At 38.6% G+C, this 17,907-nt stretch overlaps 1 protein-coding gene across 1 annotated transcript; it reads right to left on the bottom strand.

Moving 5' to 3' along the window:
- Nucleotides 1-1,022: 1,022 nt before the first annotated feature.
- On the bottom strand, nt 1,023-9,616 carry LOC115415148 (cytochrome P450 2K1-like). The gene is made up of 9 exons (XM_030128622.1): nt 9,410-9,616; nt 7,238-7,400; nt 5,576-5,725; nt 4,096-4,256; nt 3,548-3,733; nt 3,205-3,346; nt 2,491-2,675; nt 1,297-1,438; nt 1,023-1,210 (listed from the first exon to the last, which is right to left on the bottom strand). The coding sequence occupies exons 1-9, from the start codon at nt 9,614-9,616 to the stop codon at nt 1,023-1,025; spliced, it is 1,524 nt and encodes a 507-aa protein (XP_029984482.1).
- Nucleotides 9,617-17,907: the final 8,291 nt, after the last annotated feature.

Here is a 17,907-nt window from a genome sequence, read left to right as displayed (position 1 = left end):
GAAGCACTGCAATGTAAATAATTTTTTTATCACCGGAGTACTTCCAGTCTGAAATATCACTGAAAGGCAATACACGCTGTTAATTGCGATTTAAAAAATGTAATCGCTGCCCAGCATTATTCTTTACTGCTTTCATAACCTGATTTCCTGCAAAGCATCAATAAAGTATCTATCTATCTATCTATCTATCTATCTATCTATCTATCTATCTATCTATCTATCTATCTATCTATCTATCTATCTATCTATCTATCTATCTATCTATCTATCTATCTATCTATCTATCTATCTATCTATCTATCTATCTACCTACCTACCTACCTACCTACCTACCTACCTACCTACCTACCTACCTACCTACCTACCTACCTATTGTGAAATAGTAAACTTACATTATGAAAATGTTAACATCTACAAACTATCCTTTAAATACCATGAACAACCAGACATTTCCACAGAAAAATAAGTGCAATTTTAATAATATTGTGCCTCAGTTTATCATGTACACATGTGCATAAAAGCTCACAGTGGATCTACAAATGCACAAACCATTTAGTAACAGGCAAAAACAACGTTAAAATTATACTTATTTGTTAGATTGTTCATATTTGTTCAGGGTATTCACAATTTTGTGTAAAGGATAGTTTGTAGATGTAAACATTCTCATGTAATTTTACTTTTTTTACACAAATCAAAGAAAAAAATGTGGGGTTGTCATAACTCAAAGGCTATTATGTTATTATTTTACTGGTCTGACCCACTTGAGATTGAATTGGTCTGTATGTGGCCCCTGGATTAAAATGATTTGGACGCCTTTGACTGTTAATATCTTCAGTGTAATTTTTGTATTTCACAAATTCATCCTGTCGGCGGATTGGACCCTTTGGCCGGCTTTAATGATTTCCAGCAAGTGATAATAGTAAGTGTACCAAAATAATCCAACTAATGGATAATTAACCTTTGATAATCACAAATGAAATCAACTTAATGTGTTCCTGTTAATTTGATAATATCCCTCCTCCTCAAGTACGTGGGACTATACACAGTTTATATGGTCGAGGGCTGAGGGGGGCTAATAATTGTGGAGTCAGATCCAGGTCATCCTCTGAAACTCCAGGTGGAGGAGTGAGGCGAAAGTTTTGCAGGAGGGTGGTGAAGAAGAGGAAGAGCTCCATCCTAGCCAGACCCTCACCAAGACAGACCCTGCGACCTGAAGGAGACAGCGAGGGAAAATGGTCACATCATGTGCAAATAGGCAACTAAAAATTGAGAAAGCGATGAAATAAATTCACCAACCTGCAGAAAAAGGCATGAAGGCATCTCGCTTCACAAACTTTCCATCTTTGTCCAGAAAGTGAGCAGGATGGAAACTGTGTGGTTTCTCCCACTCAGTTTCATCGTACAGAACAGAACCCAAGAGAGGTATCACTACTGTCCCCTTTGGATAGAACAGAGAATGATAATGATCTATAAATGAAGACATTTATCATGAAAATGGACAAGAATTGCATATATGATTCTATAATTGTCTTATGATTCTGAATCAGAATCAGTTTTATTCTTTGTCCCAAACGGGCAATTTGTTTTGCAGCAGGACCACACACATACTACACAACAAAGACACAACAATACAGACCAACAGGCAGATCTGCACATAAAACATAATAAATGTAATAAATACACATATTAGCAATGCATTAAAAACTAGAAGCACTCGGAGAGCGCAGACCTCCGCCAAGGCTGATCAGTGGCCCCCCCCGTGGGCCCCCCCACCCCTGATAACCACCAAAATTTAATCATTTCTTCCTTATCCCATTTCCAACAAACCCTGAAAATTTCATGCAAATCTGTCCATAACTTTTTGAGTTATGTTGCACACTAACGATCAGTGCCCCCCCCCCCCCCGTGGGCCCCCCCACCCCCAATCACCACCAAAATTTAATCATTTCTTCCTTCTCCCATTTCCAACAAACCCTGAAAATTTCATCCAAATCTGTCCAGAACTTTTTGAGTTATGTTGCACACTAACGGACAGACAAACAAACAGACAGACAAACAAACAAACAAACAAACAAACCCTGGCAAAAATATAACCTCCTTGGTGGAGGTAACTAAAAACTAAGTCCTTTAAAATCAAGGTACAGTTACAATAAATCTAAGATAGGTATAAAAAGAGATATCAAAAGAGGTAGTGGGATGGGGATGGGGGGGTGTCACTAAATGGTCAAGGGTATCTTCTGATGTGTGCATTCAGTACATGGTTAGAAAGAGGGATAAAGGAGGTTTTGTACCTCTGTTTTAAAACAATGGGATTTTGAAATCGTAAGCCAGGCCACAACATGTCTTCTGTATGCAGAGGATGACTTGTACCTTGATAGATACTTATGGCTTTATTGAGCACCTGCTTGTTGAAATACTCATTACTGATAAAGAACTAATTTGGACTTTAGATTATTATTAACCCCTTTGAAGTGTTTTATTTGTGCATACCTTCTCAATAAAGTAACCCTGGAAGGTGACATCTTTGCTCGTTCTGTGTGGAATGGACATGGGGAAGACATTGGCCAGTCTCTGCGTTTCATGGATGACAGCGTTAGTGAAGGGCAGGTTATTTCGATCTTCGTACTGAAGTTTTCGACTTCCTACCACCCTGCTGATCTCCTCTTGGATCTGGTCTGGGAGAAAAGGGTTCGACATAAGAAAAGACAGAAATTGGTCATTTCAGTTAATATAGTGCACAAGTAATAATAATAATAATAACTTTATTTATATAGCACCTTTTAAAACAAAGTTTACAAAGCGCTTTGACAAACAAATAAAGGGCACAACAGCAGGATACAAGATGTAAATAAAAACACTAAAAACACTAAAAAAGAAGCAACATAATAGGAGAGATGTGTACAACAATGCAGAAACAAGACACTTGAAATAGATTAAATGAATCGGAATAAGGAGGGCAGGGGTAATGTAACATGATGCTGTTAAATCAATGCAGAAGTAGAGGCGTGAGATAAAACAACATCATGTATGAGAATATAAACCAACAATCAAACAGGATAAGATTCAAATTAAAAAATTAAAAAATTAAAAATTAAAAGGGACAAACATCACATAAAAGCAAGTCTATAAAAGTGTGTTTTAAGAAGTGACTTAAAAGATGCCACTGATTCCGCAAGCCTTATTTCTCCAAGTAAAGCTCCTTACCTTGTATCTTTGGGTACTTGATCATAAACAGAAGAATCCATCTGAGTGTAGTTGCTGTTGTTTCAGTACCACCACCAAACAGATGTTTTATTGTTTCCTCAAGATTTGCATCGTTGTAGTGACGGTCAATAACCCCAGACTCCTGCACATAAATTGCACAGATGTTTTGGCACATATTCAGTATATACTATAGACTGTATGCAGTTTTCATCACTAGACTTCTGCCACTGATCACTGGTGTTTGTTGCTGTGAGAACTGAAGGTATAAAAAAGAAAAGACGAACACCTGAATGACAAAATGACAAATAAAATGTGTTAAATCAGAACTGACAGACATTCTAACCTTCAGTTGTTGTTGTTGTCGGACAAAAAAGGCGTCCACAAATCCTCTGCACATGTGTGGATTGAGGGTTTCTCTTAATTGACGGAACACTTTAAAATTGTATTCTCTGAGGAGAACCTGCAATTTCTGGAATTCCTTTTGAGCACCAGAGAACCATTTTCCAATAGCAGGGAATACATTGTAGAACTGTTGGAGAAGTAAAATTAGATTAGATTGATCTTTATATTTCCATTCTACATTTTTCATTGTGAGCTGAGGTGGCTCGGGCATCTGTTTCGGATGCCTCCTGGACACCTCCCTGGGGAGGTGTTCCGGGCATGTCCCACTGGGAGGAGACCTCGGGGAAGACCCAGGACACGCTGGAGAGACTGTGTCTCTCAGCTGTCCTGGGAACGCCTCGGGGTCCCCCTGGAAGAGCTGGGGGAGGTGTCTGGGGAGAGGGAAGTCTGGGCATCCCTGCTTAGACTGTTACCCCCATGACCCAGCCCGGAAGAAGCGGAAGATAATGGATGGATGGATTTTTCATTCTTGTACATGTAATCTGATACCTGCATCGATGGGGTGGCCATAAGTTTTATAGACCTGCTCATTCGATCTATCAAGGCTATAAATTCGGGGTCTTCATAGTCAAATCTGCTGCCATAGACCATGGAGGAGATGATATTAGAGACTGCATTTGTTAGTAGTTGGCTTGGATCACAGGGTTCTCCTGAAGTTAAAAAAAAAAAAAACAGAACTGTGAGTTCAGTGTGTATGGATGTATTTTCAGATGATATACACATGTATATACACGTTTTTCATCATCCATATTTATTCATGGCTGCTGTATTCTATAACAAGGGTGTCAAAGTCATTTTAGTTCAGTGACCACATACATACAATGTGATCTCAAATAGCCAGACCAGTAAAATAATAGCATACCAGCCTACAAATGATAATCCAATTTTTTTTTTCTTTTTTTGTACTCGAAGTTTGGACATATTTTCAGTATGGACTACAACTGCTAACTACTACTGCTGCTGATAAACAATTATGGCGTACTCAGAGACATGTTCGTCGGAAGTCTTGACCTTATGTGTGCAAATGTTGTGACGTAACAAGTTGTAGACACAACAAATTAAGAAGGAATTAAAACGGGTTGTAGAAATCCACTCAATTCTTGCCAAAATTAATATAAAGATAGCTTTGCAACACCTGTAGGGCTCAAAGTCAAACTTTTTGAACTATTCATTCATTCATTTTCTGAACACGCTTAATCCTCACTAGGGTCATGGGGTCGCTCGGAGCCTATCCCTGCTACACAGGGGTGAAGGCAGGGTACTCCCTGGACGAGTCACCAGTTCATCGCAGGGCTGACATATAGAGACAAACAATCACTCTCACATTCACACCTATGGGCAATTTAGATTAACCAATTAACCTATCAGTGCATGTCTTTGGATGGTGGGAGGAAGCCGGAGTACCCGGAGAGAACCCACGCAGACACGGGGAGAACATGCAAACTCCACACAGAAAGGTCCCACCCCCACCGACTGGTGTTGGAATCCAACCCAGGACCTTCTAGCTGTGAGGCACGAGTGCTAACCACTGCACCACCGTGTTGCCCACTTTTTGAACTATTAGGGTCCAAATACACAAATAAATGTACTAACTTTGGGTTTAGCAAAATATGACCCCTTTAAGAAAAATAAGTGCAATTTCACCAATATTATGTCTCGGCTTATTATTACAGTGGATCTACAAATGCACAACACATTTAGTAACAGGCATATTGTTAAAATTGCACTTAATTTTCTTAAAACATTTCTGGTTGTTCATAATTGTTTCAGGTTATTAACATTTTTTTGTGGAAGGATAGTTTGTGAATGTAAACCTCCCTGACCCACCCTTGACTGTTAAAATCTTCAATGTCATTTTTTGTGGAGGGTTGTTTTTGGCCAGTGGGCCGTATGTTTGTTCAAGAACATCTAACATTTTATATGACACAAATGTTGTGTAGTGATCTATCACAATATAAAAGACACTCACCTTTGAATTTCTTCAACTCTTCAGTAAGGTAGAAACTCTCCTCAATGATTTTATCCTCACATGCCTTCTTGCCCATCCCATAATCTCTCAGGTTTATCAGAGAAAAGCGTCTCATCTCTTTCCATGAATCTCCATTGGACCATAAAACCCCTGAAAGACAATAATTGTATAATATGATCCAGGGTACACACAGCTCCTCTCTAAGTACATTAGCAAATTATTAATTCAGAGTGTCTGTTTTTGCCAAACTAAAAACATGGGCTAGCATTACTGCAGCTTCTTATTGTTGAAGAAATTCTACCTTAGCCCCTTGGGTTTAGTCATCTCTTAGTTCTGAGGTCAGCCTGCCCTGCAGGTCAGTTAGCTGTTGACTGCACATTTTGCTAAGTTTTCCTTGAGGCTAGGTGCCCAACTAGGAATAATTTAGCTTTGCACATCCGGAAGGGCATGAAAAACTGGATTCTTCAGTGTCCTGTATTGAGCAATCTCTGTTCTCGAAGCTTGTACCAGTACATGTTTGCATCCATAGAGTCTTGAGATTTTCCTCAGTGTCTTCCTACAGAAAAAATCTCACATATATAAATGATTTTCCTTGAATTAACTTGCAAGAAATTCTTTGAGTATGGGTAAAATATGTTGAGATTATATGGAACACCTTTGCTCCTTTACATCCACTTATAATAGGAGAAGAAAATTACACCCTCTCTGAATTCTACATTTTTTTTGGGGGGGGGGGGGGGGGGGTGTAAAAGAAAAATCATTTGGTCGTCATCAGGTTCTAAGATTTTTTAAATCTAATTTCAGATATAGAACACACAGATTCTTCAGTGTCATTTATTTAACAAAAGTGACTCAAGAATGGAGAATGAGCATGTGAAAAACTGATTACAGTCTTAGTACTTCCATAAGAAGTCAAAGGATTAAGTAGCAGCAAGGCATTTGTAGTGATTTCCAAATAATTGAAGTCATTATTCTACAATGACAAAGTTTATTCACAAGAGGAAAATATTTAAAACAGCTGACAATCTTCCCAGAGAGTGGACATCCCAGCAAATTCATCCAGTGTTAGACCATATAATGCTTAGAGAAACTACAAAAACCTATGAGTTTATCTCAGTTGTTTTTCAGCCACAGGAAGGGCATGAACGAAGGACAACTTGCAGTTATTTAGCTAACCATCAACTCATTAAATAAACCAGAGGATTGCAGAATCAGATGTGAAGACCTAGATGGCAAATCAACAACAGAGTGACTGAAAAACAAACAAAACTAAGAATCAAGGTGTTGATCCAGTCAAAGTCTGACCTCAAATGGCTTAATGGTTAATGGGTCTTTCCTTTAATGGTTCTGACCCATAAAGCGACTGAATATGGCCTAGTTTTAGTTAATTTAACCCATTCTGCTCTGATTGCACTGGTTACTTCTACAGTCAGTTTATGAGACTCACATATCACAGTTTTACTTTATCATACAAAAGTTCGGAGAATACATTGGAATTAAGCTTTTATAACACATCTTCAGTATTGAAAGACTTTGCCGCTCAGATTTAGGGGAATGGATACTGACACTAAAATATAATCTTCAAACCATACACATTTTATTATTGCTACCCACTGAGAATCCAAAATGATGCCATAGTACATACATTATTTCTGCTCTTACCATGGTCCTTTTTCGAGTTTCTCACTGTCAAAGCCGGATGCCTCTCCCCAAATTCATCTGCGTAGTTCACAAGGGCCTCCTTCACTGTCTTGTATCCGGCCAGGACGACCATTTTCTTGGGTCCCATGTAGATAGTGAAGACTGATCCATATTTCTTGTAAAACTAAGGGCAGAAAGTAGAGCAAACTTATATTACAAGCATGTATCGGGACCACTGCTAGTCAATGGTTAATGACAGCTGGTCCTTATGTCTGAGGTCATTTGCAAGTTGCTGTTTTTTTTACTGAACATGAACCACACGTTTTCTCTGTCACAGATTCATTACCAAGATTACAAATTCAAAGGTTAGTCTGCTGTTTAATGTTTAATATTAAATATTTAATATTTAATGCATCTGACAAAGTAATATATTTTATATTAACCCATAAAGACCCAGTGTTACTTTTCTCTCTATTTAACATTTCTTAAACAGTTTATCACCATTTATTATAATATTATCCTCTATGTTTTGTGTTTCTTCAATAGACATTTGGTATTTTCCCAGATTTAATTGACTGATCATGTAGATGTTCATTAAATCTCTGATTAAAGTTCATTGTCGTAATATCAGAAAGAGAAAAATTAAGAAAAAGTGACTTTTTCAGTCCAACCTATCATTAACTGAACATAAACCCAGTGTGTCCATCCACTGTCATTGATTCAACTCCATGGGTTTTATTGGTGAATCCATGTTGTAGAAAATGACTGTGTTTCCACGGGAACTATGGAGCCTCTGAACATCCAAATGGGTCATATGTGATGACCATGAAAAGGTGAATAACTGGCTTTTACACCAATTATTTACATAGATTGATAGGTTTAATGGGTCAGAAGTTATGAAACATTTTAAACTGGTAGATGGTTTTGGTCACCAGTGGTTGTGTGGGTTGTTATGGCAGTGTTTTTCAACCGTGGGGTCAGGACCCTACGTGGGGTCACCTGGAATTCAAAAGGGGTTGCCTGAAATTTCTAGTAATTGATAAAAAACAAACAAATAAAAAAAAAAACCTTACTAATAAAAAATATATGGTCAGTTGACAGAGACAATCCCAATACATAACAGACATGACAAACTGTGAAGTTGAAACTGAAGCACTGTGGTACTGTTTATCTTTCAAATGTTCATTGTGGTCGGTGTAAGATGCTGCAGCTCTTTCATAATTCATAGTTTGAGTTATTGTTTTTTTCAGAATTAATTGTCAGCCTTGTAAATTCAAGCTGGGCTGACTGTACATATCCTGACCAAGGAAAATCAAGTTCTTACTTTGTGCAGTAATCTACACTTGGCTTTTCTGCCTCCATCCATAATAATATACATTATGTAGACTAAATGTCATTTAAAATTAACATTTATTTACAACATAGTAGAGCAAAATATTATATGATCAAAAACAAATCCATCTTAGCAAAAAAAAAGTCTCCATTTTGAATGTCTGGGGTCACCAGAAATTTGTGATGTTAAAATGGGGTCATGAGCCAAAAAAGGGAATCACTGCTTTATAAGTTAAGTGACAGAGCAAACAAAGTCTAAAACAGTCCATCACACAGTCATGTCCATAAACAATTGGACAGTGTGACAACCCCAGTGCAGGTTTTTGGTCTAATGAGCTAGTCTTGACAACAGTGACACACTTTCGGTAATTTTACCTCTGAGATGAAACAGAAAAGGTATTCTTAGAGAGGAAACTCAACTTTTGGTGATATGCATACAAACAATTTAAAGTATTAAAAACAATCCTCATATTTGGAATTATCTTAGTTTAGATCTTACTTTTGAGCTTCTGAAAATGGAGGGACTACATTTAAAATGGTTATAATTCCTAAATGAATGCAATATTGTGCTAAATCCTTTGAATTAAACATGAAAATCCACACTTCAGTCATCTTGATTGCTTCATTTCAGATCCACTGTGGTGGTGTGTACAGAGGTAAAAAGACAAAATCTATGCCACTGTCCAAATACAACTCTGAGCAAATGATATGTTGACACTTTGATTTCATGGCAATATCGGTGATATGCACAATTTTTCAACACGGTGAGGATAAGCTGACCGTATTTTTGTCTGAACATGGGGCAGCATAAGGAACAAGGTGAACCAACAAGAAAACATGGAACTCTATCCCCTTCCTCACCTTCTGTAAAGACTTGTGACGATTCCACATGTCAATCTGCAGCAGGTTTCCAATCAGAGGAAGTGGTGTGGGTCCTGGTGGTTCATTTCTGGGTTTCTTTGAGCCGAAGCTGGAGGGAAAGATGACTAAAACCAGCAGCAGGACCAGCAGAGCCCCGAACAAGGAGAGAGAACCAAAGGACTGCAGGAAAACATCTAACTCCGCCATCACTGGAAAGGACCTTATGCAAACTCACTGACACCTTCCACTGATGCTTTTGGCTGTGGGTATCAGGATATAACAGTGAGTGGAGAATAGGTATAACCCACAGGGAGGAACCAACTGGAGGACATTATCTCCCATCACCACCTCCCAGCAGTTTCAGAAAAATAACACATTAACTCTTATAGAGATTTATTTTGTTTCAAATGGCTTTGTAGCACATATGCCTGTCCATTTTTTGAATAGACTTATTATTTTTACATTTATTTTACAATACTGCAAATCTTGGACACATGGTCTTATTTCATGGTTTTATGGTTTATCAGCGCATTAATGTAGCCTGTGCAGTATCTGTCCACATACATGTTCTCCACCATGGGCCAGCACAATGAAAGACAGAAAAGTGTGGACAGTTTGTTTTATTACAGATCAAAGTGCTAACATAAAATCACAGAACATTCTGTTACAGGGAAGATTTGTTTTTCAAGCAAACTCAAAGTTCAGCTCAGGCTATAAGACTTACAAGCCAATGATCGATTTTATAGATGGGTTGTAATAAACACCTGATGGTGATCAATTTGGAAATTTCATTACTAAAACTTTTTATAGTATTTGTCCTGTGCAAAATGTAACACTTTGCACAAGACAAATACTATAAAAAGTCATTACCGACATGGACAATGTGAGGTTCAACAACTTTACATAAAAAAACCCCAACAAAAAACAGGCTGTTGAAGTGTTTTAACTTTAAAGAAACTATATTTCAGATCTTGTATGTTCTTGAGTAAAGAAGGTGTAGTAGAATTTTGACCAATTTGTTTTTTTTTTTTTTTTTTACTTAACTATGGGTGCCTCTATGAAACTGGTCCCTAAAAACAGGACAGAGGGGCTAAAAATTCCAACCAGATGTAGACTAATGTTATGAAGCAAGTTTGGAAGCACTTTGGGTCTATTTTAAAAATACATATTTACTGAGATAAAAGAGAAACTATTTTTCAGATAAAACACATTTTTATATTATTTTTTAGGCCTGTAACGGTACACAAAATTTTCGGTTCAGTACGTTTTCAGTTTTGAAATCCATGATTAGTTTTTTTTCCGTTTGGTTCGGGTTGAACGAAAACCCTTCAAAATGTCTTTAATGCATTTATTATGAATTTTTGGAAAATTTTTCCTCCAATTTTTGGAGACAATTGGATATAGAAAAACAGCAATAATATAATTCTGCTGCTATAAATCAAATAGAAAATAAAATAAATAAAATATTATTAAATATATTTTAAACATTAGTATGGCACTTTTCCCTGAAAGGTAGTTTTGAACAAACAACAAAAATCTAATCCCAGTTCTGTCAGTTTCACATTCTGCATTGAAATAAAAAAAAATTCCACATGAAGTGCAACATTAACAAGAGAGCAAACTAGTGTTCTCTTTTAACAAACTTAAGAGGAAAATTGACAACAAAATTAACCAAATTATTTATTTTAGGACAGATAAAGTGTTTAGGCCACTTTGCGTATTTGTGTGTGTATGTGTGTGTGTGTGTGTGTGTGTGTGTGTGTGTGTGTGTGCGTGTGTGTGTGTGTGTGTGTGTGTGTGTGCAGGGTGCGATTTTTCAAAAACAGAGGGGGGATTTTTTTTTTTTTTTTTTTTTTTTTTGGTGGAGTGGGGGCGCAGTTATATTGAGGACTTTTGATATTGAGCAGCTGATGTACATCACTGGTCATGTGATTGTTGTTTACACCGCCATATTGGTAGGCACGCTATCTGGATCCAGAAAGTCAGAACTGTTGCTTTATATGGTGTTTTTCTTTGGACTCGTGTTTGCGTGTTTTGTTATTTGCGAGTATGTCTACTTGTAATAAAGGCACTATACATGAGTTTCAATGTTTACTAACAACAGTGATGCGCGGCCAACTCGGAGGTAAAAACACCAGTACCAGCTACCAGCCGGCTCACATCAGCCGCGTACACCTCCAGGCTCTGCCCCAGAACTCGTGAACGAGCCGATATGTTAGCTCTAAAATGGTCCATTAACTCTCTGTTCAAAAGCTGATCCCATCTTCTCTTTCACGGCTGCATAATTTGACTTGACCGCATCAGGAAGGCTGTCCCATAGTAGAAAAGCAGACTTGCACAGATGGGTGGGGACGAGGCCGGCGGTAGGCATGGGCAGGGGTGTGCTAAGCCCACCCAAATGTCCGTCTTGCCCACCCAGTCGAAAGTTAAGGGAAAACGTTTATCCAATAGAAAAAACATAACAGACTACGCTACTATTGGCTCTTATTTGCGATTGGATGGGCAGCCTACAGCCCGCCCTATTCCGTCAGTGATTGGTTGTCATTATTCTTTTGCATTTCCTGAGCGCTTCATTCACTCCTACAGCAGCTCACAGTCCGTTTCTGGGCTGCAGGGAGTTAAACTTCCCTCCTTGGTCTCTCCTGCACCTATCGAGGTCACTGCTGCACCTGTCGGGGTTTCTGTTTAATACCGCGATTCTTTCTATCGGAGTTTCACTCTATCTGTGGCTTGTTGACGTGCTCTTGGGCTGAGCATCGTCTCTGGGCTCCTGCAGAGCAGCCGGCCCGGTTCAGCGGACATCTGCATCACATTATGTACGCACACACTGACTAAAGCAATGCCAATAAAACACACACAGTGGACAACACAACATCAGTAAAACCAAAGAACATACACAACGCCAGTAAAACACACAGTCTCTCAACCGTCGGCCAAGGAAGGGACAAAAACCGAGTGAGGGGTAAATGATCTCTGTCACTAAATTATATTAATTATTATAATAATTTCGCCATGACGGTCTATATGCATATTGTTCTACTCACATTTGAGTCTAAATTTCAGGGTTTTAGATGGAAACAGAAAGATTTGTTGTTCTTTTTGTCATTTGTCACTTTTCAGATTGAATTTGAATAAGACTTTTTTGGTTTGTGGAATATGAAAAAATATAATTTAGTTTTATTATTTTTACTTTTGGCCCAGTGTCAGTTGTTTGTGCGGTTGTTCTAAATTGCCACTCCTCAGTCTGAGTTTGAGCAAGACTAGACTGCCTTCTTTTTGAATAAAATCTGGCCACAGTGAGAATAATTTTTTTTATGAGTATTTAGTATTCATTGTTTTATTTTCCAAGCTCATCCAATGAAAAGAAATATGCACAAAGGACTTTTAAAATCATTTTTATTTTATATTAAAGAGTAAATGAACACAGATGAGCTGCCCGACAATTGGATTTCTCTTTGGGGATCAATAAAGTGATTCTTATACTTACATAACCCCCATGCCACTTCTTTTCAGTGCCGTTAGGACTGCAGTTCAAATTGTCAGCCTTCAGGTCACTATTGCTATCGTCTGTACACACCAACTCATTTGCCCACCTGTTTTTTCAACCAGCCCACCCTAATATGACAGGCTAGAAGCGGCCCTGGGTGGGCAGTATTGTCAGCAGCTCCAGCTGAACTCACCGGTGTCACCCGCCGTAGCTCCGACTGCCACTTCCAGCTGAGGAAACTCTGGCTGCCATCGCCGGCAAAGGGAGCAGGTAGATCCACAGTCACTCTGTCTCTATAGGGTGATAGGTCAGGGGAAGCCCTCCTGGTAGGTTTAAAGGGGTCTTCATCACCGTACCACATGATGACTATTCTTTTTTTCACCACCGCTAAGCGCAACAGACACCCAGGCTAACTATACTGAGAAGCTACACTAACCGCGGTAATAACTATAAACAGCGGTCGGCAGAACAGAACCACCGCTGCCACCAATGGAACCCAGCGGTCTGTCTGCCTAATTTATAATTAGTGAAAGCTAAGTAATAAACGGCACACAGGAGTTTAGCAGGTCCATCGTTTAACACGTTGTACGATCCAAGGAAAGCTTGCCTTCCAATATGGCGTCGTAAACAGAAAACCACGTGATCATGTGACGTTTGTGCAAAACCTCAATATGTGGAGGTGCAGTCCATAACTAAAGTAACTGACGCTGGCGTGAAACGAAAGTGAAACTTTACATATTTTCAACGTCCAACTCCTGGGTTATTCCTCCATTATACAGCGTGAGAGAGAGAGAGACAAACAGACAGGCAGAAGGAGCAGGTGTTAAGTGTTTGAGAACTACCACACATAGAGGCCAAACACTGTTCATCTTATCACCGTCTCTTTCCCTGTTGTTCTTTCACCTGGATCCGTAGTGATCCCACACAGGGACTGTAATGATGGCGGAGGGTCGACCGATATGGGTTTTTCAGGGCAGATACCGATTATTAGTTGTTAGAGGAGGCCGATAACAGATATTTGGAGCCGATATTCATTTGCAGTAAAAGTGTAAAAATTGGCGTGAAAAATTTTTAATAATGCAAACACAGAACTTCATTTAAATGACTAAAGCATGCTTATTTAATCAAACAAATAGACAATAATAGCTCCAGAAGTGCATGGATTTCCTAGACTCAGAAGCATCTCTTATAAAGTTGAATAAAAGCTTAAATAAATAGCTCCCTGAAATTTTTCCACAGTAAATAAAGTAAAATTTAAATATAACTATAATGACTTAACTTTTTTTTAAGTTCAAACACAACAAAAATACAGCGAGACTCTTGTAAACTCTTGGGCCACATGCTGACATATGCTCAACTCATCATGCTTCATTTATGACAGCATTTGGGAAGCCTTAAGCTGATTTCATTATTAAATTTTATATTTTACCGTGTGATAGCAGGGACCCTGTCATTCAAAACTATGCTGCTACATTATTAATGATTAATATGACAAAAGCTACATAAAAAAGTTTAATAGTTTGTATGAGTGCAATTAAACTCCTGACAGAACACAAACAGCCTTTAGGACTTTAATGAGCACACACAGGATTTAAAATGTTCCACCATGTTCAGATAAATCACTTCTGAATTTGACTCTCTCTCATCTTCACTTTAATTTTCAGATCATAGGACTAGAACAGGGATTAAAGTTCTCCGTCACCACGACAGATTTCTGTCAAATGGAAAAATTGAGGGGGGAAAAAGTCATATTGAAGTAACTTCCCCACGTGTTTCGCGGAGTCCAGTCGGCACCGCGATCCTGTCCTGGGTCTGCTGTCCTGAATCTGCAGGTGTTTAACACAGGCACGCCACACACAGGGGGCTGACAGGTTTAACAGTGATGATAATAAGATGACTTCTTTATTTTTATGTCGGGAGGAGAGATTGAAGACTATTTATGTTTGGAAGGAAACGCTGCTCATTCTGTGCCTCAGAAACACATGGACAAGTTCAGCTTTACCGAAGTTCAGCCTCCAGACTAACTTTAGTTTAGTGCTAACAAGTAGCTTTCATTATGAAAGAACCACAGCGAAAAGGGAAGAAGACAGAACTGATGTACATGTACCTTCATGTTTAGGTTCATAGCTTATCTCCTCTTGCCGGTATATGACTAGTGTGTGTGTTTGTGTGTATGTGCCCTTCCAGTGCGTGCGGGAAGGGCACAACTCGCGACTACTAACGTTGCTGTGAGCTTTCTAGTCCAGGGATTAAAGCAAAAATTTTTCATCTGACTGAAAATTTTCCTCTGGTCAAAATCATTGGCCGCTATTAAAAATGATGCAATACAATACTACTATAGTGTACAAGTTTATATAGTCAAATTTGGCAATACTGTAAAACACACTGAATGGGAGAGTGTACAGGTGTAGAAGATTAGTAACATGGATAGAAAAAATGTCATAAGTGGTATTGGTGGGGGGTCTGGGGGTCCTTCCCCAGAAAATTTTTAAAGCTTCAGGTCAATTTTAGTGCTCTGTGGTTAATTTTAAAGGGTATGAAAACCTTGGAAGCAAGTGAAAATAATAACTAGAAGAAAACCTTACTGCAAAAAATGAGTGAAAAACTTTTTATTTAACAATTTAGGAACTCCTAAAACATAACTCCAACTCCAACAGCACATGAATTTTGGGGAAAATGTCTGTGTAAATGTAACCCTAACCAACTAATCTTTTATTTTTTCTGCTTCTGCAACTGAAGCAGAAATTATATTCTGTTACAGATACTCTCTGAGGGTATTTAAAATACAGTAGCTTTGCAAATACCAAGGGTGTTACTCATTCATTCAATTTTATCTTCGTACTGTACCACACAGATAGAAATAAGATGCTAAACGGGTCAAAATAAAGCACTTATGCAGTCGGGCGCGTAACCGCGTAAGGCCGCGGCGCGCACAGCCGCACGCACGAGAAGGGCACATACACACAAACACACACACTAGTCATATACCGGCAAGAGGAGATAAGCCATGAACCCAAACATGAAGGTCCATGTAGATCAGTTCTGTCTTCTTCCCTTTTCGCTGTGGTTCTTTCATAATGAAAGCTACTTGTTAGCACTAAACTAAAGTTAGTCTGGAGGCTGAACTTCGGTAAAGCTGAACTTGTCCATGTGTTTCTGAGGCACAGAATGAGCAGCGTTTCCTTCCAAAGATAAATAGTCCTCAATCTCTCCTCCCGACATAAAAATAAAGAAGTCATCTTATTATCATCACTGTTAAACCTATCAGCCCCCTGTGCGTGGCGTGCCTGTGTTAAACACCTGCAGACCCAGGACAGCAGACCCAGGACAGGACCGCGGTGCTGACTGGACTCCACGAAACACGTGGGGAAGTTACTTCAATATGACTTTTCCCCCCCCTCAATTTTTCCATTTGACGGAAATCCGTCGTGGTGACGAAGAACTTTAATCCCTGAAATACGCCCACATACACACCATGCATGTCAAGTTATTTTATTATTCATGAGGGAATGTAAGGGGTGAGTGAGTGGTTGGTGGTGGGCAGATGTGGCAACAACAGTAGCTTGCCACCAGTGTGTATAGAGCGAATACAAAATCCAATGAAAAGTGTCACTGAGTTTCCAAAAAAGATATATAATACTAATGCTACATCTTCATCATCATCATCATCATTATTATTACTATATTATTATCATTCAGTATTATCATCATTAGTATCATTATCAGTATTATTATCATTCAGTATTATCATCATTATCAGTATTATTATCATTCAGTATTATCATTATTTTCCAGACTCCACATTCCAAGCAAGTCCTTGGAAATACCTTGTTAAAATTATTTGAAAACTGTGGGCTGGCTGTTGCTTATTTTCATTCAATAAATTTAATTAGACTAGACTCAGACTGCACCTATTCTGTGTATAGTAGGCTACTGTAAAAGATGTGCCTTTTCTACAATGTAAAATATATATCTCTCAGTCTCAAAAGTGACGACTATTACCATGTGTTACAATTTTGCGGCTAAAACTCAACAGTTTATGGAAATAAAACAGAAGCAAATATGTGTGACTACTTCAGCAGGACTCAGACTCAGGTGGGCACCCAGCTGTTAGAGTGTGCTAGTCTGTGAGCTCATTCCATGACGTGACGATGATAATGAATTATTTACTCACGATCGGTTTTTGGCCCCAAAACTATAGCTGTTGAAGAACAGGACCAGGACCAAAAGTGACAAGTGAATGTTTTGGGCAGATAGCGGGGTGGACTCTGATGTACTTGAATTGCAGCGCTTCCCTCCTCCTCGTTGATTCTTCAGACCACATTACGTGTGTGTGTGTGTGTGTGTGTGTGTGTGTGTGTGTGTGTGTGTTGCAAGCAAGGTTGCACAGGAGGACGGGGCGTGGTGTGACAGAGATGAAAGGGCACCATGACCAGGTCCAGTGACAGCCAAATTAAACCACTCTTAACATTTATTATCATTGATCAAAATTTTAGTCACGAAAATTTTAGTCATTCAGTTTTTTGCAAAAAAAAAAAAAAAAAAAGAGTAAAAAGGGCACTTGTAGGCAGAGGATCAAAGTGGCAGAGGCTCAAGCCCCCCTGGCCCCCTGCTTTGCACATGCCAGTACCTGAACTTTACATTTCTACCTTTTCTTCCAGGTGTTCAGCCCCTAAGGAATTCTACTGTGAGTAAAATGCACTATTTATTAACTACATATAATAACATTATACATATTAACATATTACAATAAATGTAATAAAAACTCAAAAATGCAGGTAGGCATGTTTATTACAGTGTTCTAGCACCTTTTTACTTTCATACACTTTATTGATTGGGAACTGATGGGACTAATAGACATGAAACAGTGTATATTCTATACATTTTTGAGTTTTATTTAGTCTCTGTGTAAACTCATTTTGTGTTAGCTACAGGCATTAAAATCAACATTTGTTTGTATTTATTCTTTTTTTATGAGTGTTTGTATTTTTCTGACCAAGTAACTACAGAA

This window comes from Sphaeramia orbicularis, chromosome 24 (genome assembly GCF_902148855.1).
Source record: "Sphaeramia orbicularis chromosome 24, fSphaOr1.1, whole genome shotgun sequence".
Taxonomy (NCBI): domain Eukaryota; kingdom Metazoa; phylum Chordata; class Actinopteri; order Kurtiformes; family Apogonidae; genus Sphaeramia; species Sphaeramia orbicularis.
Note: the sequence above shows the minus strand (reverse complement) of the source record. Positions and strands in the feature narration are given on the sequence as shown.